Consider the following 25,995-nt stretch of genomic DNA (forward strand, 5'->3'; position numbering starts at 1 on the left):
CAGCCACGTCGCTCAGGGGGAGCCCGCGGAAGGATTGGTTGTGGCGAGAGAAGGCGATTGGTCAGACTGCGAGCAGGGTGTTGATTGGTGCTGGCGGGCTGAGGGGGCGGGGAAGTGGCGGCTGAAAAGCCGCCGACCGGGCGCCTGGTAGCTGTGTGAGTGGGCGGCGGAGGCGGCGGAGGCGGCGGAGGCGGCGGAGGCGGCGGAGGCGGCGGTGGCGGCGGCGGCGGCGGCGGCGGCGGCGGTGGTGGTGGTGGTGGTGGCGGTGGCGGCGGGGCTGCAGCTGGCGTGAGGTGCGAGGCGGCACGCTCGACGGCTGACTGGAGGAGCGGTAAAGGCGGGGATGGAGAAGCGAAGGTTTGGGGAGTGGGAAAGACTGTGTCATGGGCAGCCCGGGCCACTGGGAGACGGAAATGAGGGGTCGAGGGAAGGGAGGGGTCTGGCGTGCCCCCGGGGAGAGGGGAGGGTGTAGGCGCAGGGGTGGGAGTCAGAGCCCTGGGCTGCGAGACGCCGCTCGGGGGCAGCTTTACCCACTGGGAGCTTCTGACTATATCTGAGGAACACGCTCCGGTCCCACGCTTAGGCCACAGCGGCCCCAGGGCGGGAGCGTTTGCGTTTGTCCCGAGTCAGTTAAGACTCTTCCAGGTGGCCTTTATGAGACTGAGAGCTGCCATCCATTTATCACTTTGCCTTTAACTTTCCCCAGCTTTCTCTTTAGTTATCGCTAATAGGATGGCTGTTTATAGTCGTCAGAATAATGCTTTGGGTTTGTTTTATTTTTTTTCTCGCCGGTATCCCTCATTCCTTAATGCAGTTATCATCGTAGGGGTTGGCTGGAGACCCCCATTTCAAAGACTTTTAGACCCTTTCCTTGTTTTGAGAGAAAGGGGTTGATGCCTTTTGTCTCTCTCTCTCTCTCCTGAATTTAAAAGAAACGCACCAGGGATGAGAAAATTGAGCTGATTCGATTCAGGCGTGTCACCGTGTTGTAGGTTAGGTTCTGGTTGTTAGATGAGTGATCTGTGCCTTCATGGAGCTCACAATGTGATTTGACTCCTGATCTCATCCTGTTTGACTCCTGTCATTTAAAATGATAAAGTAAGCCTTAATGATGCGTGTAAAAAGTCGTTGGCAATTGTTCAATACAAATGTCGGGAAATTTCCAAGTTCGCTTTTACAGAAAACCATTATCTAACCACATTTCTCACTCAGCAATGATCTGCGTGTCCTTCTTTTCGTAGCTTCTCCTAGAAACTGTGGTCTTAGGTTCTAGTTTCTTCTTCCTTTCCATTCAATTTTAAGTAATAAAACACAAGCTGGTAGTCAGTACTACGCAGTTACCCCATTTCCATTATTTTCATTTCTCTTTCTTTAAGAGAAGCTTGTAACTAAAAGGATATGAAAATTGTGAACAAAACTATATTGACTGATCAAGTAGATGCTTAATTTTTAGAGACATCAGAGCTGATAGCACAAATTCATTTGTAATATCTGAAGAGGAGTTAGTGAAATTTAGCTTTTGCTTCAAATAAAGGTCGGCCAGAAAAAGCTGTCCCTATCTCGGCTATGTGGGATGATTGGGGGAGTTCAAGGCTGCAGTGAGCTGTGATCATTCACTGCATTCCGACCTGGGTGACAGACCAAGGCTGTCTCCAAATAAACAACAACAAACTCTCCAGTTCATCAACTTCTTTTTTTTTTTTTTGAGACAGAGTTTCACTCTTGTTACCCAGGCTGGAGTGCAATGGCACGATCTCAGCTCACCGCAACCTCCGCCTCCTGGGTTCAGGCAATTCTCCTGCCTCAGCCTCCTGAGTAGCTGGGATTATAGGCACGTGCCACCATGCCCAGCTAATTTTTTTTTTTTTTTTTTTTTTTTTTTTTTTTTTTTTTTTGAGACGGAGTTTCGCTCTTGTTACCCAGGCTGGAGTGCAATGGCGCGATCTCGGCTCACCGCAACCTCCGCCTCCTGGGCTCAGGCAATTCTCCTGCCTCAGCCTCCTAAGTAGCTGGGATTACAGGCATGCACCACCACGCCCAGCTAGTTTTTTGTATTTTTAGTGGAGACGGGGTTTCACCATGTTGACCAGGATGGTCTCGATCTTTCGACCTCGTGATCCACCCGCCTCGGCCTCCCAAAGTGCTGGGATTACAGGCTTGAGCCACCGCGCCCGGCCAGTTCATCAACTTCTGTCCTTCTCCATCATTGACACCTGGACTAGTCCCTGATTGGTCTCCTGCAGCCACCATTGCTGCCTTCATTCCATTCTCTTCACCACAGCCACAGATGTTAATCAAGAATGATAAGCATGGCATGTGTTATGAAGGGATATTGGGGATACTGGAAAACCCATAGCAATGTAACTCAACCCCCAGTGTAGGGGTTCGAGATTGAGGGGCCTTGGCTGCAGAGGCCCCTCTGCACTTGATCCTGATAGTGTCAGAACTGGAAAACAAGACTTACGCCTTTAATCCCAGCACTTTGGGAGGCAGCAAGAGGTCAGGAGTTCAAGACCAGCCTGACCAACATGGTGAAACCCTGTCTCTACTAAAAATACAAAACATTAGTTGGGTGTGGTGGCAGGTGTCTGTAATCCCGGCTATTCGGGAGGCTGAAGCAGGAGAATCACTTGAATCTGGGAGGCAGAGGTTGCAGTGAGCCAAGATTGAACCGCTGAGCTCCAGCCTGGGCAACAAGAGGGAAACTCTGTCTCAAAAAAAAAAAAAAAAGCCAGGCGCGGTGGCTCAAGCCTGTAATCCCAGCACTTTGGGAGGCCGAGGCGGGTGGATCACGAGGTCAAGAGATCGAGACCATCCTGGTCAACGTGGTGAAACCCCATCTCTACTAAAAATACAAAAAATTAGCTGGGCATGGTGGCGCGTGCCTGTAATCCCAGCTACTCAGGAGGCTGAGGCAGGAGAATTGCTTGAACCCGGAGGCGGAGGTTGCGGTGAGCCGAGATCGTGCCATTGCACTCCAGCCTGGGTAACAAGAGCGACACTCTGTCTCAAAAAAAAAAAAAAGAAAAACTGGAAAACAAAAATGCTGCTAGTCCTTTGGGCCTCTGTAAAGAGGTGTGATCATGACTGGCCAGCAAAACACTTATTTCCCTTGCACACTGTGTTGTATAGAAATGACTAATTAGCTGTATGACCTTAGATAAATCCATTTCTATCCCTGAGCCACAGTTTCCCAAATTGTAACATTATTAATAGAATCAAATAAGTTCTGTAGTCCCTTCTAGTTATAAAATCTTGTGATTTCTATGTTCCTTTAGCATTAATTAAGGCCAGAAAGGTGTTTTTAAAAGTAGACAGCATGAAAATACAGATCAAGTTTATTCTTGTTCACAGGGATAGATTTCAGTTTCTCCAAAGCCTTTAAGACCTGCAGACTCCTGCCTGTCAAGATCTTCCTTGCCAGACAGGAAACTCCTTGAAGGCAGCTGCCAAGTCTGTCTTGACTGTTGTGTCCCCAGGGCCAAGCACACATCAGAACTCGATATTTATTGGTTTGAACAAATGTCCATTTACTGCAGTTTATTCATGTAGTACTGGTTCGCAGAAGGAAAATGAGTAGTATTTTAATGAGATGGTTTTCAACTATGCACCATCTAAGAAATAAACCTTAAAGTTCTAGCTTCTTTCAGCTGTCGCATTGACCAGGAATTTATACGGTCATTCCTCCCTTCGTCATCTGCAGGGGATTGATTCCAGGAACCCCGCAGAACCCAAATCCATAGATGCTCGTGTCCCTTGTATAAGATGGCATAGTATTTGTATATAACCTACATATATCTTCCCCTATACTTTTTCGTTTTTTACCCCTTGAGCAAAGTCTCAGTCACTGAGGGTAGAGTGCAGTGGTGCCATCAATTTACTGCAGCAGCCACCTCCTGGGCTCAAGCCACCCTCCCACCTCAGCCTCCTGAGTAGCTGGGACTACAGGCGTGCACCACCAAGCCCAGCTAAAATTTTTTGTTGTGGTTGTTGTAGAAACAGAGTTTTACTGTGTTGCCCAGGCTAGTCTCGAACACTTGGTCTCAAGCAGTCCTCCCTCCTCAGCCTCTCAAAGTGCTGGGATTAATCAGCATGAGCCACCGTGCCCGGCCTGTTTTGGTGTTTATCTTTCCTAATATAATATGTTTTCAAGTAGAAATTCTTTTTTTTTTTTTTTTTTTTTTTTTTTGAGACAGAGTTTCGCTCTTGTTACCCAGGCTGGAGTGCAATGGCGCGATCTCGGCTCACCGCAACCTCCGCCTCCTGGGTTCAGGCAATTCTCCTGCCTCAGCCTCCCAAGTAGCTGGGATTACAGGCACGTGCCACCACGCCCAGCTAATTTTTTGTATTTTTAATAGAGACGGGGTTTCACCATGTTAACCAGGATGGTCTCGATCTCTCGACCTCATGATCCACCCGCCTCAGCCTCCCAAAGTGCTGGGATTACAGGCTTGAGCCACCGCGCCCGGCCTTCAAGTAGAAATTCTTATTCCTCCTCCTGTCCCCAAGAAGCTCAGCATGTAAGAAAGAGCTCATACTATTTAACCAAGACACATTAATAATGGAGACAAGCTTCGTTCTTTACTGATCATATAAGAAAATATCTAAAGTAACCAGGGACAAAAGTCAAATCCTTTCTAGATACCAAGAATAAATCGTCCCTTAATGTAGGAAAATAGCAGTTTGCAAGTTATGTATTCAAGAATTATAAGCCAAAAATCTCCTTTATGAAACAACTTGTTTCCTTTTCTTTGGTATATACAAACGTGGTTACATAATACCATCCAAACTTTCAGAGTGGTGAAAGGTTTCCTTTGCAGCCTATTTAAAAAAAGAGAAGCTAATGTTTATCCAATGAGTTGGGCAAAGAACCTCATACATGAAAACAGCCTACATTAAACTCAACCCTTTCTGTTCTACATTCTAAAAAGGTTGGGAGAGAACAGTATTCCCTCAGATTGATAGTCTCCAAAAATGATATGCTGAATTTACTGAGTAACTAATGACCCAAAATAGACAACACACTTGAAAAGAGGTACCCATTCCCCACCCCGGGTAATAAAAGGAGGTTTTATTTTTTGCTCAGGCAGTGAGTCTGGCCAAGAAGGTGGATTAAATTTGTTTAAAACCAGGAAAGAGAAAAAATAGATTTGGCAAACTTGTAATTCTCTGAAGAACTTTATTCAGTTCTATTGATCAGTAAAACTGTGAGGCCAGATGCAAATTACGGTCATCTGTATGACCGTATAGTAGTGTCCCCTTCTCCATGATTTTGTTTTCACTTACCCATAGTCAATCCTGGTCCAAAAGGAAATAAATGGAAAGTTCGATAAATAAACAATTCTTTTTTTTTTTTTTTTTTTTTTTTTTTTGAGACGGAGTTTCGCTCTTGTTACCCAGGCTGGAGTGCAATGGCGCGATCTCAGCTCACCGCAACCTCCGCCTCCTGGGTTCAGGCAGTTCTCCTGCCTCAGCCTCCGGAGTAGCTGGGATTACAGGCACGCGCTACCATGCCCAGCTAATTTTTTGTCTTTTTAGTAGAGACAGGGTTTCACCATATTGACCAGGATGGTCTCGATCTCTCGACCTCATGATCCAGCCGCCTCAGCCTCCCAAAGTGCTGGGATTACAGGCTGAGCCACCGCGCCCGGCCCAAATAAACAATTCTTAAGTTTTAAATTGTGCTCCATCCTGGCCCAGACGAGAATCCTGCCTTTGTCCAGCATGTCTGTGCTATATGTGCTACCCACCTTAGTCACTTAGTAGCCATCTTGGTTATCAGATTGAAAAAAAACCTATAGATAGGGTTCAGTACTCCAAGGCATCCACTGGGGTTCTTATAACAATCCCTTGAGGATAAGAGGACGACTATAGTAAGAAATCCACCTCCAGTCTCCCTTACCAGACTGTCTGCTCCTCAGTGAGATTTCAGTGTTAGGTGTTCTCCTTTCTCTCTTCATTCTTCCTGATTGACTGTGCTTTTCCTGAAAGCCTAAGTAGGTTTTGTGTTAAAGAGTATGTTTTTAGCCTTAGCAGGATATGGCCAGTTTTCCCCCAACAAGGTGAAAGCATTTTTGTTTACTGTAATTATTTGGGTTGAATTTTTGTACCTGAAGGCAAATTATGGCATAAGTTACATTTATTCATTTTTAAGCAAATCTCATTTAAAACCAGCTTGTTTTGTTCTGCCTGATTGTAATATCTGGAAATACTGATACTTAGTTTTCAGTTTTTTATCACGTATCTTAGGTTTTTAGTCTTTAGCGTGTTTTTTTAAACCACCGACAGTGCTTTCTACCAGTATTAATTTTGAACTGAATGTTGATAAAAGTAAATAATAAAGATACATGTACTGTTAACCTGAGAGTTTAGGTAAAAGGGAGGATGGGGAAGGATTTCTAAAATCACTTTAAAAGGTTTTTCACAAGCAAGTAATAACCCAGACTCTGGGTTAGAGATGAGTTAACCTCTTCAAACGTGTACTCTTCTATGGTGTTACTTCCTGCCTTATAGGGTTATATGACTATTTAAAAAATTATGTAATGTGCCTGGCATAGTAGTATCTACTCAACATATTTATCTTTTCATTTTTGTGTCTTTAGTGCCGCAGTAGCATCTAGCACATAATGCTTTCTCCAGCTCTTGGGTTGACAATAAACTGAATGGACAGTGGCAAATGCAGGAATGTAATAATGCAATAATCTACGTGTTTTAGCGCAGGGTCACAGAACTGCAAAGAGAAAAAGTGATCAGATTCTGGATAATTTGGAGGTAGAGCAAATAAGACTTGTTGACAGGCTAAGTGTGCAGTTTGAGTGAGAAGATGACTAAGGAAGTAAAAGAATGCAGTCGAGGTGGGGCACAGTGGCTCACACTTGTAATCCCAGCACTTTGGAAGGCTGAGATTGGTGGATCACTTGAGTGTAGGAGTTTGAGAACAGCCTGGACAACATGGCAAAACCCTGTCTCTACAAAAAGTACAGAAATTAGCCAGGCATGGTGGCATGCACCTATAGTCTCAGCTACTGGGGAGGCTAAGAGGTGGGAGGATTGCTTGAGCCCAGCAGTAAGTCATGTGCCACTGCTCTCCAGCCTGGCAACAGAGAGAGACCCTGTGTCAAACAACAACAACAAATGGAGTTGCCATTTGCTGAGATGCCAAAGATTATGGGAAGGGGGTGAATCAGGAATTCAGCATTAAGTTTGAGACGTTTATTAGACATCAAATGGAGATTCATGTAGGCAGTTGAGAAAGGTCCTAAATCTATTAATTTGGAAGTTATCAGTATATAGATAGAAGTTAAAGCCAGGCTGTGAATGAGACCAAAGAAATGAGGTAGAACAGAGAAGAGGGCAAAGGACAGATCCCTGAGGCACTCCAGTGTTTAGGGGTTGGAAAAATGAAAAGAAACCAGCAACTGGGGGACTGCTGAAGCAGCCAGAAAGGAAAGAGGAAAATTGGGAGGGGGTGCTATGGAGCAATGTTTCATAGAAGAGGGAATCACCAGCTGTGCCAAAACTATGGGGACATCTGGTATCAGTCTTTGGATTGAGCAATATAAAATCGTTGGTGACCCTGATGAGAGCAGTTAGAATGGACTTAAGATAACTTGAGGACAGATATATTGAAACTTGAGTTTTACTTTAAAAGGAAGAAAAGGGAAGTAGTTGAAGTGAAATCCAGGAAGAGTTTTCTTTAAGAACGGAGAATGTTTGTCTCCTGACGGGAATATCCAGTAGAGAGGAAAGAAAATGTTAATAATGCAGGAGAAGCAAGGAGAACTTATGGAGCAGTGCTTTTATGAAATACTTCAGTGCTAGGAGCAGAGACAGTTCATCTGTGGTCACAGGAGAGAACAGCAAGCATAGCTGGAGGTAGGTGGCAAATGGGTAGAAGCTTGTGGATATTTTCTCTGAATGCTGTACTTTCTCAATGAAATAGAAAGCAAGAACCTCAGTTGAGAGAGGTTGGAGGAGGTGACATGAGAGGTTTGATGGAGAGGGAGGCTCAGAAACTATGTGGAATAAGGAAATATAATGAGGAGCATGTTAAAATATGGTTGGCAGCAAAATGAAGATATAGTGTCAGAGAGAAACTCATAGCAAGAAAGCCTGTAAGAAAGCCATTGCAGCCGGGCGCGGTGGCTCAAGCCTGTAATCCCAGCACTTTGGGAGGCTGAGGCGGGTGGATCACAAGGTCAAGAGATCGAGACCATCCTGGTCAACATGGTGAAACCCCATCTCTACTAAAAATACAAAAAATTAGCTGGGCATGGTGGCACGTGCCTGTAATCCCAGCTACTCAGGAGGCTGAGGCAGGAGAATTGCCTGAACCCGGGAGGCGGAGGTTGCAGTGAGCCGAGATCGTGCCATTGCACTCCAGCCTGGGTAACAACAGCAAAACTCCGTCTCAAAAAAAAAAAAAAAAAAAGAAAGCTATTGCAGTAGTCTAAATAAGATTAAAGCTTCTGAGGGACCAGGCGCGGTGGCTCACACCTGTAAATCTCAGCACTTTGGGAGGCCGAGGCGGGTGGATCACAAGGTCAAGAGATCGAGACCATCTTGGTCAACATGGTGAAACCCCGTCTCTACTAAAAATACAAAAAATTAGCTGGGCATGGTGGCGCGTGCCTGTAATCCCAGCTACTCAGGAGGCTGAGGCAGGAGAATTGCCTGAACCCAGGAGGCGGAGGTTGTGGTGAGCCGAGATGGCGCCATTGCACTCCAGCCGGGGAAACAAGAGCGAAACTCCATCTCAAAAAATAAATAAATAAAATAAAGCTTCTGAATCAGGCCAGATGTAGCATCGTTGGTGTCATTAATATATAGGTAGAAATTGAACGCAGTATATGTGGATGAAATTGTCTAAAGAAAGCAGAGTGACATTAACAATTGATGGCACAGGAAGAGAAGCCCAAACTTGTAAGGAACCTGCAGGGAAACAAGAGAGGAAACCAAGAGAAAGAGGGCACAGAAACCAAGGAGAAAGTTTTGTGGACATAGTGGCCACCTTCCAGCTACCCCAGAGAGATTAGGTGAGATAAGGTTCCATGCATGCCCTCTGGGTTGATTATCTAGCAAGTTATAGCTTTGGTGATGCAGCAGGGTAGAACTCCATTTCACTGTTGGTTAAGGAGTAAATGGAAACAGAAAGTAGAGACAGTAAACGCGGTGGCTCAAGCCTGTAATCCCAGCACTTTGGGAGGCACTCCAGCCTGGGTAACAAGAAGGAAACTCCATCTCAAAAAAAAAAAAAAAAAGAGACGGTACTTCCAACAAAGATAATTAGTAAGGCCTTTGCTAAGCCTGGAATGACATTCCTTGCAGAGGCAACAGCTTCTGGAAAGGCCTAGAGGCATAAAAGTACTTAAGGACTTAGATAAGTAGGCTGGTTTCCTGCTGAGCACTCTAGGAAAATTTAAAAAAGATAAGTAGGGCGATGAGGGCTTGGTGGCTCACGCCTATAATCTCTACACTTTGGGAAACATAGGCGGGCAGATAGCCTGAGGTCAGAAGATTGAGACCAGCCTGGCCAACATGGTGAAACCTCCTCTCTACTAAAAATATAAAAATTAGCCAGGCTTGGTGGTGTGCGCCTGTAATCCCAGCTACTAGGGAGGCTGAGGCAGGACGATCACTTGAACCCGGGAGGTGGAGGTTGCGGTGAGCCGAGATATCACCGCTGCACTCCAGCAGTGAGACTCCAACTCAAAAAAAAAAAAAAAAAAGTACCTAGATAAGTAATTCTAAATAATTTAATATGAAATCTAAGTGTATGTATTTTTAAAACTTGATTAATTTAATTTTTTTGTCTTTTTTGATTCTTCTGCCTCAGCCTTCTCGGTAGCTGGGATTATAGGCATGTGCCACCATGCCCAGCTAATTTTTGTATTTTTAGTAGAGATGGGGTTTCATCATGTTGGTCAGGCTGGTTTCAAACTCCTGACCTCGTGATCCACCTGCCTCGGCCTCCCAAAGTTTTGGGATTATAGGCATGAGCCATTACGCCTGGCCAATTTTTTTGTCTTTTAAAACTGATCAGTTCTCCTTGAGTGTGGAAAGCAAAGTATGCTTCTATTTAATCCTATGTGTATGTGTACCTTAGCTAACTTTAAAAAAATAGCCTGAGCCCTTTTTTATATGAAATAAATTTTGAAAAAGCTCTTGAAATTGGAAGGTAGGCAGTATTCTTTTCAATAATAATGTGCTCCCCTGCCTCTCTGCTATTCATACAAGTATTGGCTGAAAGCTCATTCTTTTCCCTGCTTTGCTTGTTTCAGAATGTAAGTCAGAGTGCAGCAGAAAATGTCCACTGAACGGACTTCTTGGACAAGCCTGTCCACCATTCAGAAAATAGCCCTGGGCCTTGGGATCCCAGCCAGTGCAACAATTGCCTATATCCTATACCGCAGGTATAGGGAAAGCAGAGGTAAGTGAGCCCTATGACTTTGCATGTGAAAATGTTCAGACATGTTCCTGCCTTGTTAAATTGAAAAAACTCTTTCCTTGCCAGATACTGTGTGGGTTTTGTTTTGGGTTTTTTTTGTGAGGGGTTTTTTGAGACAGGGTCTCACTCTGTCACCCAGCCTGGAATACAGTGGCACGATCATGGCTTACTGCAGCGTCAACCTCCTGGGCTCAAGCAGTCCTCTCACCTCAGCCTCCAAGTAGCTGGAACCACAGGCATGTGCCACCATGCCTGGCTAATATTTGTATTTTTTTTTTTTTTTTTTTTTTTTTTTTTTGAGACGGAGTTTCGCTCTTGTTACCCAGGCTGGAGTGCAATGGCGCGATCTCGGCTCACCGCAACCTCCGCCTCCTGGGCTCAGGCAATTCTCCTGCCTCAGCTTCCTAAGTAGCTGGGATTACAGGCACGCGCCACCACGCCCAGCTAGTTTTTTGTATTTTTAGTAGAGACGGGGTTTCACCACGTTGACCAGGATGGTCTCGATCTCTCGACCTCGTGATCCACCCGCCTCGGCCTCCCAAAGTGCTGGGATTACAGGCTTGAGCCACCGTGCCCGGCTAATATTTGTATTTTTTTCTAAAGATGAGGTTTTGCTATGTTGCCCAGGCTGGTCTTGAACTCCTGAGCTCAAGCAACCTGCCTGCCTCAGCCTCCCAAAGTGCTGGGATTACAGGCATGTGCCTCCATGCCTGCCTGAGGTATTGCAATTGGCTTTCTGAGAGGATCTTTGACCAAAATTATTTAGTCGTCTTTTTTCCTTTGAGACAGAGTCTGACTCTGTTGCCCACGCTGGAGTGTAGTGGAATTATCTTGGCTCACTGCAACCTCCACCTCCCATGTTCAAGCCATTCTCCTGCCTCAGCCTCCCAAGTAGCTGGGATTACAGTAATGTGCCACCACTCCTGGTTAATTTTTATATTTTTACTAGAGATGGGGTTTCACCACCAGGGTGGCTGCTGTGGTTCAAGTGATCTGCCTGCCTCTGCCTCCTAAAATACTGAGATTACAGGCATGAACCACTATGTCTGGCGTAGTCTTTGCTATATTCTTACATAGCAAAGTAAGCTAGTCTATGAAATGAATTCATTTTATGACTCCATTGATCTGTTTTCTTCAGCAACAACCACACAGCAATGGGTTATTTTTTAACTTTCTACTCTTTTTTCATATATATTCCTTTTCTCTAATTAGTTGTTAGGAGAAGGCACTTTCCTCAAAGGCTGGATCTAGAGGATAGGACCTAGAGAAATGACTTATGTACATATCAGTCAGGAGAAGTTCTGAGCCTAATGGACACCTCAGGCAACTTTCGCCCTTCATTCTTCTCCAGTAGTCATGTCTTGGGAGAAGTAGTTTGCCCAAACCCCACCACCCCTTTATTGCAGAGTCTGCTTTTTCTATTTTGGCACCTGAAACTGTGTCCCAGAAAAAATGCCCATCTCTCACCTAATTCCTGCTCAGATGCCACTTTTCCTTGTTATTGTGGTTGAGAATCCTCAGTTTATCTCTTGGATCGGTGTCTCCTCGACAGCCAGATTCTGGGGAGGACTGGTAGTTATAATAGCTTTGGGTGTTATCTAAGTCTGATCTGATGAATGATGATCTGTGCAGAAGAGCGGCTGACGTTTGTTGGGGAAGATGACATTGAAATAGAGATGCGGGTTCCCCAGGACGCTGTGAAACTCATAATTGGCCGGCAAGGAGCCAATATTAAACAGGTAAGTGTGTGAGCAGGAGTTCACTTCCCCAAGGATTGATTCTGTTCATTGATTTCTTGTTTTCTTCCTCTGACCCCATATCACAAAATACTCCCATGCTTGCTTGCTCGCTCAATCTCTCTCTCACGCTCTGTGTGTGTGTGCGTATGTGTGTGTATTTTTTTTTTTTTTTTTTTTTTCTGAGATGGAGTTTCACTCTTGTTGCCCAGGCTGGAGCGCAATGGCGCAATCTCAGCTCACTGCAACCTCCGTCTCCTGGGTTCAAGCGATTCCCCTGCCTCAGCCTCCCAAGTAGCAGGGATTACAGGTGCTTGCCACCACGCCCAGCAATTTTTTTGTATTTTGAGTAGAGATGGTGTTTCATCATGTTGGCCAGTCTGCTCTCAAACTCCTGACCTCAGGTGATCTGCCCGGCTCAGCCTCCCAGAGTGCTGGGATTACAGGTGTGAGCCACTGCACCCAGCCACTATGTATATTTTTAAAAGAACAAATAGAAGAACTTTTTAGCTAACTAAACTTGTTAGCTACTTCCCTTCTAGAGAAGGGTACTCCCTAGAGAAAGGATGACTTAGCTTGAAATAAGGGTTTTTGACTGGGTGATTATCACCATGGTATAGCTTGAATTACCCTCTTCTATGGAATTAATGAGCTCTCATTAATTGACAGTAAATATTGAATGACTACCTGGTTCTTCTTGCCATCTTCCATTGTTCAGCTGAAATGTCAAGAAAACCAAATATTTAATTCTGCTGTCCAAATAAATTAGCAGGCAGAAAGGATTCTATACACAAAGATAAATGGGTTCGAATTCACTGCTATTTGGGGTTACATTTGTTACTACTCTCCTTACATAAAGTAACTGAGGACTGGTTTAGCCAATTCCTTTGGCTAACACTACCTCCAGGATTTGGTTTAGAGTATCTGTAGCTGGGCTCAAATGGGAGCTCTTCTAGAATGTACTGCCAAATGTCCTTTTCTCTGCAGCTGCGGAAACAGACAGGTGCTCGGATTGATGTGGACACAGAGGATGTAGGCGATGAGCGAGTGCTGCTTATCAGTGGTTTTCCTGTTCAGGTGTGCAAGGCCAAAGCAGCAATCCATCAGATCCTGACAGAGAATACCCCAGTGTCTGAGCAGCTCTCAGTTCCCCAGAGATCTGTGGGCAGAATCATAGGTACCACTGGATGGCTTCCTCTACTGTTTCCTTTATTCTTTACCTTTGCCTCTCTTCCACACCTTCCCAAAGGTTTCTTCTGGCCTAGTTCCCCTTCACCATGTAAGGAGAAAAAAAGACAGGGACATTAAGACCAGAGGTTTACTGTTTGGCACAACTAGTGGTAAAACCCTGTTTCCTCAAGAAGTTGTATGATTTGAACCTTATAAATTGATTCCTTAAGGGTTCTAATAGATGTATTAAATTTACCTGTTAATTGATTTTTAAAGGGAAGCTTGGGATGCTCATGTTATTTCAGGTCTTTGAAGATAGTGCTCTAGAGAGTACCCTTTATGTTTTCACCTAGAGCATCCCTTAGTGCTGCTGTTAGAGGCAGAGAAATGTCCTGCCCTGGATCCAGTGTTCTGACACCATGTAGAATATCTTCTTGTGACTTGGTATGGCCATGCTGAGCGGTCAAAATGAAAATGACGTGAAGTTAAACTAGCCAGAGTATAGAGTTTAAATAAAATGAAGAAAGCAAATAAGCCGGGCGCGGTGGCTCAAGCCTGTAATCCCAGCACTTTGGGAGGCCGAGGCGGGTGGATCATGAGGTCGAGAGATCGAGACCATCCTGGTCAACATGGTGAAACCCCGTCTCTACTAAAAATACAAAACATTAGCTGGGCATGGTGGCGTGTGCCTGTAATCCCAGCTACTCAGGAGGCTGAGGCAGGAGAATTGCTTGAACCCAGGAGGCGGAGGTTGCGGTGAGCCGAGATCGCGCCATTGCACTCCAGCCTGGGTAACAAGAGTGAAACTCCGTCTCAAAGAAAGCAAATAATATGGTATTCTCCTTTTCACAGTAATGATTTCAGTAGCTCCTGCTTCCCATACAATATCTTATATTTTATTCACTTTAGAAATGAGAACTCATTCTCTTCTCCTAGCATATACAAAACAGTGATTTCTCCAGTCACTAAGGTTGGCCAGGAGGGACGGGCAGGTTTTTATGTATTGTTCAATGTAGGGAGAGGCGGCGAGACGATTCGTTCTATCTGTAAGGCCTCTGGAGCCAAAATTACCTGTGACAAAGAATCAGAAGGGACATTACTACTATCAAGACTTATAAAAATCTCAGGAACACAGAAGGAAGTGGCAGCAGCCAAGGCAAGTAGCTGATAGACTTGAACTATACCTAAGCATGAGAAGATCCTTTTACTCTATCCTAGGTCAGAATATCATCCTTTCTCCTTTCTCTTATTTTCTACAGCATTTGATACTGGAGAAAGTTTCAGAAGATGAAGAACTTCGGAAGAGAATTGCTCATTCTGCAGAAACTAGAGTCCCACGGAAACAGCCAATCAGTGTGAAAAGAGAAGAAGTGAGAAAGCCAGGTGGAGCTGGAGAGCCAGCTTTATGGAAAAACAGCAGTTCTAGCATGGAGCCGGCTGCACCCCTGGTGACTCCTTCACCCAAAGGAGGAGGCGACATGGCTGTGGGAATGCCAAAGGAAGGTTCCTGGGAGAAACATAGTGATGACAGTGTTCAGAAGTCTGGAGCCCAGGCCATCCCAGAGATGTCCATGTTTGAAAGTATGTAACAAAGAGGGAGCCCATTAATCATAGAAGATAGAAATACTCGCTTAGACATTGGAGAGATTACAAGGAATGCTTTCTCAGTCTGTGAGCAGCCAGTATAATATGGCTGGGGTCAGGATAGCAGATTCAGTAAGATATTATGAAGGTAGGATAGTGGTAGAGTCTACACCAACAGTTGCTGGACAGTTTGAGGTTACAGATATTGATCACTGAAAATGATTTATGCAGGTTTAAGATTCTGCTCCTAACTGTAGGAGAAAACTTGGTGCCTCTTCCACTCTGGACCAAAGTTGATGGAAGTCTTCTTCCTTTTCCAAAACCCAACCTGAACCACTTCTTTTTTGAGACAGACTACACTGAGACAAGTTGTCACCAGCAGAAGATAGATATTAACAAAGATGAATTCTATTAACAAAGAGGAATTAACCAAGAGGGTATTTGTAGTTTATTATTTACCCTAAAACTTTCTGTGTCTGGGTACCCTCTGAGTAGACCTATAATTCCTGCCTTCACTGTAGGCATTTTCTGTAAACTAGCAGACCTATGTGGTGAAAACACACAGGAGCTTGGAGGTATAAATAGACTGGTGGGGCACTTTGGGAGGCCGAGGCGGGTGGATCACGAGGTCGAGAGATCGAGACCATCCTGCTCAACATGGTGAAACCCCGTCTCTACTAAAAACACAAAAAAGTAGCTGGGCATGGTGGCGCGCGCCTGTAATCCCAGCTAGTCAGGAGGCTGAGGCAGGAGAATTGCTTGAACCCAGGAGGCGGAGGTTGCGGTGAGCCGAGATCGCGCCATTGCACTCCAGCCTGGGTAACGAGCGAAACTCCGTCTCAAAAAAAAAAAAAAAAAAAAAAAAATGGACTGGTGGGAAAGAGCTCCTTTTGCCATGTTTTACCAGCCTGCTCTCTTATAACCTCTTAGGTTATATCCTTTAATTTCCAACCTTTTAGGTTAGTTTCTGTAGCAGAACAAGCGAGTCTGGGATAATGTCCTCAAAGTACTTCAAATGTTTTGTTTTTGTAACAACTTAAACACAGGTTTTCTTTATTTAAAAAAAAAAAAAAAAAAGGCTGGGCGCAGTGGCTCACGCCTGTAATCCCAGCACTTTGGGAGGCTGAGGCAGGTGGATCACGAGGTCAAGAGATCGAGACCATCCTGGTCAACATGGTGAAACCCCGTCTCTACTAAAAATACAAAATTAGCTGGGCATGGTGGCACGTGCCTGTAATCCCAGCTACTCAGGAGGCTGAGGCAGGAGAATTGCCTGAACCCAGGAGGCGGAGGTTGCGGTGAGCTGAGATCGCGCCATTGCACTCCAGCCTGGGTAACAAGAGTGAAACTCCGTCTCAAAAAAAGTAAAATAAATAAATAAAATAAAAAAAGAAAAGAAATACTGGCTTAGGGCGTGGTAGTGCGACCTGTGGTCCCAACTACTTGAGAGGCTAAAGTGGGAGAATCATATGAGTCCAGGAAATCGAGGCTACAGCAAGCTGGGATCGCGCCGCGGCACCCCAGCCTGGGTGACAGTGAGACCCTGTCTCAAAAAAAAAGTGGTTTTTTTTTTTTTTTTTTTTTTAAAGAAATACTGGCTTAGATCGCCCAAAATAGGAAGCAATAAAAAATCTTTTCTATTTTCATGAATACGCTTATGTCTATCATCACAGATATTCCTTTCTGGTAATATTTTACTTGGATTAATACTACACATTATATATATATATATATATATTTTTTTTTTTTTTTTTTTTTGAGACGGAGTTTCACTCTTGTTACCCAGGCTGGAGTGCAATGGCGCGATCTCAGCTCACCGCAACCTCCACCTCCTGGGTTCAGGCAATTCTCCTGCCTCAGCCTCCTGAGTAGCTGGGATTACAGGCACGCGCCACCATGCCCAGCTAATGTTTTGTATTTTTAGTAGAGACGGGGTTTCACCATGTTGACCAGGATGGTCTCGGTCTCTTGACCTCGTGATCCACCTGCCTCAGCCTCCCACAGTGCTGGGATTACAGGCTTGAGCCACCACGCCTGGCCAATATTTTTCTAAATATAAAACAGTTGATGATGAAAATGAACAAAATATGCTGACACAGGAAACAAATGAGTAATACATCAAATAATTGGATTTACATGATACTGTTTCTCTAGACATACTTTTTTTTTGAGACAGAGTCTTGCTCTGTCACCCAGGCTGGAGTGCAGTGGCACGATCTCTGCTCACTGCAACCTCTGCCTCCCAGGTTTAAGTGATTCTCATTCCTCAGCCTCCCTAGTAGATGAGACCACAGGTGCACACCACCACACCCGACTAATTTTTTTATTTTTTAGTAGAGATAGGATTTCACCATGTTGGACAGGGTGGTCTCAAACGCCTGGCCTCAAATGATCCGCCCACCTTGTCCTCCGAAAGTACTGGGATTATAGGCATGAGCCACCACACACAGCCTAGACTTACTTTGACATCAAGTAAAATTCTCAGCCAGATTTTTTATTACCTGTTTCATTACTCTTTTTAAAAATCATCACTATTCAAAAAGAAAAGGCTGTGAGCTTCCTCTTCTATACCTAGGTGCTGGCTTGGGCAGAGAGGACCTGGGTCCCCGAGAAGCTCACAGACTTGTCCAGGGTCACACAAGGAGTCAGTGGTAGAATAGGATCTGGAACAGGCCCATATCCGCCACTGTCCATGTGAAGGTTGCTGTCCATGTACCTTTTTTCTGCAGCTAGCATATGGAGGATTTACCTTCTTTATAATTGGTGACTTGAATACATAGAACATGACAAAGAATGTAAATTGTTATTTCTTTATGGTTGGTGATTTGAATACATTGCACATGACAAAGAATGTAAACTGTTATTACTCAGTTTCATGGAAAGGTACAAAGCATAGCTTAGTATCTTTTTTTTTTTTCTGGAGAGAATCTCGCTCTGTCTCCCAGGCTGGAGTGCAATGGTGTGATCTCGGCTCAATACAACCTCTACCTCCTGGGTTCAAGTGATTCTCCTGCCTTAGCCTCTCAAGTAGCTGGGATTACAGGCGCCTGCCACCAGGCCCAGCTAATTTTTGTATTTTTAGTAGAGACAGGGTTTAACTGTGTTGGCCAGGCTGGTCTCAAACTCCTGACCTCATGATCCGCCTGCCTCAGCCTCCCAAAGTATTGGGATTACAGGTATGAGCTACCATGCCCAGCAGTACCTTTTTTTTTTTTTTTTTTGAGACGGAGTTTCGCTCTTGTTACCCAGGCTGGAGTGCAATGGCGCTATCTCAGCTCACCACAACCTCCGCCTCCTGCGTTCAGGCAATTCTCCTGCCTCAGCCTCCCGAGTAGCTGGGATTACAGGCACGCACCACCATACCCAGCTAATTATTTTGTATTTTTAGTAGAGACGGGGCTTCACCTTGTTGACCAGGATGGTCTCGATTGACCTCGTGATCCACCTGCCTCAGCCTCCCAAAGTGCTGGGATTACAGACTTGAGCCACCGCGCCCGGCCAGCAGTACCTTTCTTTAGGATATTCTTGTTTGATTCAACCCAGTTGTCCCTCCAGCCATTTAAAATGGTAACAGCTGTTTTGTAAAAAAATACAAAAATGGCTATATTTGTACCTCTTACTCCCCTGATGTAGTCTCTTTATTCCAACCAGAGTGGTGGTCTGATATGGCCACCATCCTTATCTCTGTGTTCAGTCCCCAGTCCTGACTTCAGTTTCCATGCTGATGAGTACCTAGAAGTCTACGTCTCTGCTTCTGAACACCCCAACCACTTCTGGATTCAGATCGTTGGCTCCCGCAGCCTGCAGTTGGACAAGCTTGTCAGTGAGATGACCCAGCACTATGAGAATAGTGTGGTGAGTTGCCATGGGGACAGGGCTGGGGTTTAATGAAAAGGAAGGCATATCTTTTTTTTTTTTTTTTTTTTTTTGAGACGGAGTTTCGCTCTTGTTACCCAGGCTGGAGTGCAATGGCGCCATCTCGGCTCACCGCAACCTCCGCCTCCTGGGGGGTTCAGGCAATTCTCCTGCCTCAGCCTCCTGAGTAGCTGGGATTACAGGCACGCGCCACTATGCCCAGCTAATTTTTGTATTTTTAGTAGAGACGGGGTTTCACCATGTTGACCAAGACGGTCTCAATCTCTTGACCTCGTGATCCACCCGCCTCGGCCTCCCAAAGTGCTGGGATTACAGGCTTGAGCCACTGCACCCGGACTCTTGTACGATTCTATTTATGAGCACTACCACTTTGTAACTCTGTGCCCTCCTGACTCCTCGTCCCCATGTACAGCCCGAAGACTTGACTGTGTATGTAGGAGACATTGTAGCAGCACCTTTACCTACAAATGGTTCCTGGTATCGAGCCCGGGTCCTTGGCACCTTGGAGAATGGAAACTTGGACCTCTACTTTGTTGATTTTGGAGATAATGGAGATTGCCCACTGAAGGACCTCAGGGCTCTCAGGTCAGTGCTGAGGCCAGGGTGTGAAGTTAGCTGCATCCCAACTATTGACTCAGTTCTGGCCATAGGGTGGTGAGCTGTTGGCATTTGTCAGGGGGATTTGGAAGGGAACCTGTTGATAAAGAGCAGATGGTTATCATCCCATGTTAGTTGGTTCAGTCTGAAAGCAGCAAAATAAGAACTTTCTGGCCCCAGGATTCTAATTTTAGTTTCTTTTACTTCAGGAGTGACTTCCTAAGCCTTCCATTTCAAGCAATAGAATGTAGTCTGGCACGGATCGCCCCCTCAGGTAAATTGATCATGCCACCTATTGAGCTTACCTCCAAATAGAATAATGTTCGTACAGTTCATGGGGAGGAATTCTCATGTTCCCAGGCTTTTTGAATTCTGGGGACTTGGGTGCCTTTTCCTCACCAGCACTAGCAGCAGCCAGAAACTTGACTGGCAGACCCAACCCCACCAGAGAAGACACAGGTGCCTTCCCGAGTAGAAAAAGGTAGTTCCAACTTCCTTCCAGGGTATAATCCCCACCCCTATCAGCAATACACCCTACAATCTTTTGCCAGGTGACCAATGGGAAGAGGAAGCTTTGGATGAGTTTGATAGACTCACTCATTGTGCTGACTGGAAGCCTCTAGTAGCCAAGATCTCTAGCTATGTCCAAACTGGGATCTCAACTTGGCCAAAGATCTACTTATATGATACTAGCAATGGGAAGGTAAGACTGGCATTCACACACTGCCTGTTATCAATCTTCAGTGTATTTATAGCCTAATTTACTTTTTCTTTCCCAGAAACCTTTATTTGATTATTACTCTTACTTTGTAAGATCCTTCTTACCGTCTCACCAAAGGAATGTCTTTTTTTTTTTTTTTTTTTTTTTTTTTGAGACGGAGTTTCGCTCTTGTTACCCAGGCTGGAGTGCAATGGCGCGATCTCGGCTCACCACAACCTCCGCCTCCTGGGTTCAGGCAATTCTCCTGTCTCAGCCTCCTGAGTAGCTGGGATTACAGGCACGCACCACCATGCCCAGCTGATTTTTTGTATTTTTTTTTTTAGTAGAGACGGGGTTTCACCATGTTGACCAGGATGGTCTCGATCTCTTGACCTCATGATCCACCCGCCTCGGCCTCCCAAAGTGCTGGGATTACAGGCTTGAGCCACCGCGCCCGGCCAAGGAATGTCTTTAAAGTGTCAGTCCTTCTGCCTTGTTTTCTCAGATTTGCTGTTGCTTATTGAGAGAACATCATTCCCTTTTCATTTTTCTTCTCAGAAACTTGATATTGGGCTAGAATTAGTACGCAGAGGATATGCAGTTGAGCTTCCTGAAGACATGGAAGAAAACAGAGCTGCCTTAGACATGAAGGACATGGTGAGCCATTTCATTGTAGTTTACACGGTGCTTCTTCCAGGCAAATCTAGCACATAGACACTAAGGGCTTCTAGTCCTGACACTGTATTAGTTTTCTTAAGGACTCTGAGCTCCTACAGTACTTGACCCAAGGAGCATTTTGTCCATCTTGGTAGCCAAATGCAACTGCCTTAACCAGGTCCTATGAGAGGAATGAAAGGGTGGCCTCTTTTGTCCTAAAAGCCAACATGTTCCTCCTTTTTTTCCTCTTTTCCTCCACTCAGGCCACAGAAACAGATGCCTCTCTCAGCACCTTGCTCACTGAGACCAAAAAGAGCTCTGGAGAGAGAACGCATACCCTTTCCTGCCTCAGCTTATCAGGTACAAGCAGCATTTCCTCCCTAGAGCGTCTTTGGAAGTTAACTTTTCTCATTCAGTCTTTCCAAACTAGGTAGGTTAATTGAAGGCTTAGTTCCTAGTCATGTCATTGAGCACCTAGTGGTCCATTTTTCTTTTTTTTTTTTTTTTTTTTTTTTGAGACGGAGTTTCGCTCTTGTTACCCAGGCTGGAGTGCAATGGCACGATCTCGGCTCACCACAGCCTCCGCCTCCTGGGTTCAGGCAATTCTCCTGCCTCAGCCTCCTGAGTAGCTGGGATTACAGGCACGCGCCACCATGCCCAGCTAATTTTTTGTATTTTTAGTAGAGACGGGGTTTCACCATGTTGACCAGGATGGTCTCGATCTCTTGACCTTGTGATCCACCCGCCTCAGCCTCCCAAATTGCTGGGATTACAGGCTTGAGCCACCACGCCCGGCTCCATTTTTCTTTTGAGCCTTGCTGGCAGTGCCTGCTAGAATAGGGCAGTGTCTAACTTTCTCCTTCTTACTTCTCTTCAATAGAAGCTGCTTCCATGTCTGGTGATGATAACCTTGAAGAGGACTACTTACTCTAAGTCTGGGCTTCAGCTTGCTCAACCATCTGCTTTGCTCTGTGAGTGCAGCTATTATCTGTCTGTAGCAACAGGAAAGTTATGAGGGTGACACTGGAGCACTTGCTTTGATTCCCTCTTCCCTGCCCTGTCTTAACATACTTCTCTGCAGCTGCTTTCCTGCAGCTTCACTTGCTCTTAGATTGATCACTTTCAAGCTTTTTTTGTATTTGTCTTTGGCAGGATTTGGCAGTAGAACTGGTGCCTGGAGGAGAGGAGTGTATGATAAAGGATCCATGCAGTCCTTCCTTTATCACACATACGGTCTGGCTTGCTGTGGACCAAATTCGTGTTCTCCTCCCATCGGACTACCAAAAAAGGTGTGGTGCAGAGGGAGACAAGTGTGTCTCCCCCATTCCACCTCCTTGTTCTCTCTCCAACCCTCCAGGGTTTGAATACTGCTGTGTTACTTCCAGGCTGTTGAGCATCAGGCCCAGTCCCGTCTACCCAGTCATAATGCGCGTCACTGCTAGGCTGTCCTTTTCAAGGCTGGGAAACAGTCAGGCTTTGGTCATTGGAAGTGATGATTCTGCAGACTTCTGACTCACCTTTTCAGGTGACTCTGGTTAAGGAAAGTTTTTGAGTGGTGAACTCAAAGACTAGTTGAATTAGGAGGCAAAGGCAAAAATTAGCATAATTATATTTAAAAGCCTCAGGAAGTGGGAAGAGAATACTGCCTCCCAGCCTCAATTGCTAATATGTTATTGGAGACAGGTTTTTGAAACTGCTCCAGCTATTTCTCTGTAACCTTTAGTTAAGATACAAATAGAAAGGAGACAGAGGCTCAGGAAATTTTCTAAATTGCTAGTGTAATATCTATATGTATACACACATATACACCCATGGAGAGAGAGGAAGAATATACAGTTCTGTTTAAATCATTTGGAGGATTTTTTTTTTTTTTGCTGAATAAAGTTCTTAAGAAAATTTTCTAAAACCAAGTTCTGATTGAATCACAAGGTGGAAGCAAGCTGTGAGCCTAAATCTGATGAAAACTGCCAACTGCCTCACAGAAAGGGGCCCGTCTATGAAACAAGTGTCCTTCCCTCCCATATAGACATTTATGTTCTTTCCCTAAAGTCACTTCAGAAATAACCATTTGCTGGCCGGAAACGGTAGCTCACACCTGTAATCCCAGCACTTTGGGAGGCTGAGGCAGGCGGATCACTTGAGGCCAACATGGTGAAACCCCATCTCTACTAAAAATATAAAAGTTAGCCAGGCATAGTGACCAGCACCTGTAATCCCAGCTACTTGGGAGGCTGAGGCACGAGAATCACTTGAGCCTGGGAAGCAGAGGTTGCAGTGAGCCCAGATCGCACCACTGCACGTCCAGCCTGGGCAACAGAGCAAGGCTTTGTCTCAAAAAAAAAAAAAAACACCTATTCACTAAGAACCAGAACCAATTTAGGTTTAGGCTGTGTGAATAAGACCCTACCTATACTATTCAAAAGAAAAGGCCCAGATTAAGATTCTAGAAACCAGGATTCTAGGAGCAGCTCTGGTGAGTAGCGCATGTAGTCTTGGAGGAAACTTTAAGGAAGAGATCTCTACTGTAAACTTTGTACAAAATTTTAACACATTTCCTTACAGCATCTTTCCATATCTAAAAGTACTGTGAGGCTCCAGTGAGAGCCCTGAAGTACTTGAGGTACTTGCAAGTAAATATAAATGTATACTAATGTGGATGGTAGAAAAATGGCAAGTGAAATGAACTTTTTTAAGGATAAAGCAAGATAAACTAGAAAACTTAGTACATGAGGGTTTTGTTTTTTTTTTTAATTTGGAGATTAGTGAGATCTACCTGTATACTACATGGAAATTTTCTCACAAGCACAATTCTCAAAATTTATTTTCTCAGAAAAATCTCAGTATTAGCCAGGCACTGGTAGCTCATGCCTGTAATCCTAACACTTTGGAAGGCTGAGGCAGGCCTTCCTGGCACCATGGTGAAACTCCATTTCTAACAAAAATACAAAAAAATGAGCCAGGGGTGGTGATGTGTGCCTGTGGTCCCAGCTACTTGAGAGGTTGATGTGGAAGGATCGCTTGAGCCTGGGGAAGCAGAGGTTGCAGTGAGAGAGCTGAGATTGCGCCACTGTACTCCAGCCTGTGTGATAAAGCAAGATGCTGTTTCCAAAAAAAGAAAATAGAAAAATCTCAGTACCGATTAGCATAAAGGCTCTAGTGAAGGAACAGCTCTGGTGAGTAGTTCATGTCTTGGAGGAATTTTTTTTTTTTTTTTTTTTTTTTTGAGATGGAGTTCACTCTTGTTACCCAGGCTGGAGTGCAATGGCGCGATCTCGGCTCACCGCAACCTCCGCCTCCTGGGTTCAGGCAATTCTCCTGCCTCAGCCTCCTGAGTAGCTGGGATTACAGGCACGCGCCACCATGCCCAGCTAATTTTTTGTATTTTTGGTAGAGACGGGGTTTCACCCTGTTGACCAGGATGGTCTCGATCTCTCGACCTCGTGATCCACCCGCCTCGGCCTCCCAAAGTGCTGGGATTACAGGCTTGAGCCACCGCGCCCGGCGGAACCTTTACTCTTAAGGATAGAGGTCCCATGCCGGGCGCGGTGGCTCAAGCCTGTAATCCCAGCACTTTGGGAGGCCGAGGCGGGTGGATCACGAGGTCGAGAGATCGAGACCATCCTGGTCAACAGGGTGAAACCCCGTCTCTACTAAAAATACAAAACATTAGCTGGGCATGATGGTGCGTGCCTGTAATCCCAGCTACTCAGGAGGCTGAGGCAGGAGAATTGCCTGAACCCAGGAGGCGGAGGTTGCGGTGAGCCGAGATTGCGCCATTGCACTCCAGCCTGGGTAACAAGAGCAAAACTCCGTCTCAAAAAAAAAAAAAAAAAAAAGGATAGAGGTCCCTGATGATAATCATTCATAAGACTTCCTAACCTGGAAAATGAGTAATGTCTCATTCCTACCTACAGTTTCCTATGTATGTGTCTTTTTTTTTTTTTTTTTTTTTTTGCCCCTGTATTTTTTATTTTCTTTTTTAGGTTTTGGGGTACATGTGATGAACATGCAAGATTGTTGCATAGGTACACACTTGGCAGTGTGGTTTGCTGCCTTCCGTCCCCTCACCTGTATCTGTCATTTCTCCCCATGCTATCTCTTCCCACCTCCCCACCCCTCCGCCCCTCCCCCATTTCCCCCCAACAGACCCCAGTGTGTAGTGCTCCCCTCCCTGTGTCCATGTGTTCTCAGTGTTCCACACCCACCTATGAGTGAGAATATACGGTGTTTGATTTTCTGCTCTTGTGTCAGTTTGCTGAGAATGATGGTTTCCAGGTTCATCCATGTCCCTACAAAGGACGTGAACTCATCGTTTTTGATGGCTGTGTAATATTCCGTGGTGTATGTGTACCACATTTTCCCTATCCAGTCTATCATCGTTGGGCATTTGGGTTGGTTCCAGGTCTTTGCTATTGTAAACAGTGCTGCAGTGAACATTCGTGTGCACGTGTCCTTGTAGTAGAATGATTTATAATCCTTTGGATATATACCCAGTAATGGGATTGCTGGGTCAAATGGGATTTCTATTTTTAGGTCCTTGAGGAATCGCCACACTGTCTTCCACAATGGTTGAATTAATTTACATTCCCACCAACAGTGTAAAAGTGTTCCTATTTCTCCACATCCTCTCCAGCATCTGTTGTTTCCCGATTTTTTAATGATCGCCATTCTAATTGGTGTGAGATAGTATCTCAATGTGGTTTTGATTTGCATTTCTCTGATGACCAGTGATGATGAGCATTTTTTCATATGTTTGTTGGCCTCCTGTATGTCGTCTTTTGTAAAGTATCTGTTCATATCCTTCGCCCATTTTTGAATAGGCTTGTTTGTTTTTCTCTTGTAGGTCTGCTTTAGTTCTTTGTAAATTCTGGATATCAGCCCCTTGTCAGATGGGTAGGCTGCAAAAATTTTTTCCCATTCTGTTGGTTGCCGATTCACTCTACTGACTGTTTCTTTTGCCGTGCAGAAGCTGTGGAGTTTGATTAGGTCCCAATATGTGTCTTTAATATGCCTTTAAGTCTTACATGTTTACATCCCATTCTGTCGGTACAGCCCAGTACTTTTCCTGCTGCCTGGAATGCCCTCTTCTGTGTTACCTATTATTCTGTCTTTTGAGATCCCCACCTTGGGCCAAAGCCAAGGGATCTATGTGCTTTCTAGGGTTTTCTCCACATCTACAGCACCTCTACTGAAATATATGGATAAAAACAGCCCAACAGCCGGGCGCG

General features: G+C 45.0%; 1 protein-coding gene across 6 annotated transcripts; it reads left to right on the plus strand.

Moving 5' to 3' along the window:
- Nucleotides 1–182: 182 nt before the first annotated feature.
- TDRKH (tudor and KH domain containing) lies at nucleotides 183–22,677 on the plus strand. 6 transcript variants are annotated; one of them, XM_039459808.2, is made up of 14 exons: nucleotides 185–331; nucleotides 10,281–10,429; nucleotides 12,080–12,186; nucleotides 13,171–13,360; nucleotides 14,370–14,509; nucleotides 14,613–14,934; nucleotides 18,632–18,792; nucleotides 19,226–19,398; nucleotides 19,620–19,684; nucleotides 19,962–20,113; nucleotides 20,669–20,767; nucleotides 21,031–21,127; nucleotides 21,648–21,738; nucleotides 21,920–22,007. In XM_039459808.2, the coding sequence occupies exons 2-13, from the start codon at nucleotides 10,306–10,308 to the stop codon at nucleotides 21,698–21,700; spliced, it is 1,683 nt and encodes a 560-aa protein (XP_039315742.1). In that variant the 5' UTR covers nucleotides 185–331; nucleotides 10,281–10,305; the 3' UTR covers nucleotides 21,701–21,738; nucleotides 21,920–22,007. The 6 variants fall into 6 exon arrangements, with proteins under 6 accessions (XP_074245649.1, XP_074245648.1, XP_074245645.1 ...); XM_074389547.1 differs by having other exon boundaries at nucleotides 184–331; nucleotides 21,648–22,677; XM_074389544.1 differs by lacking the exon at nucleotides 21,648–21,738 and having other exon boundaries at nucleotides 184–331; nucleotides 21,920–22,677.
- The last annotated feature ends 3,318 nt before the right edge of the window (nucleotides 22,678–25,995 follow it).

Source organism: Saimiri boliviensis, chromosome 19 (assembly GCF_048565385.1).
Source record: "Saimiri boliviensis isolate mSaiBol1 chromosome 19, mSaiBol1.pri, whole genome shotgun sequence".
Classification (NCBI taxonomy): Eukaryota; Metazoa; Chordata; class Mammalia; order Primates; family Cebidae; genus Saimiri; species Saimiri boliviensis.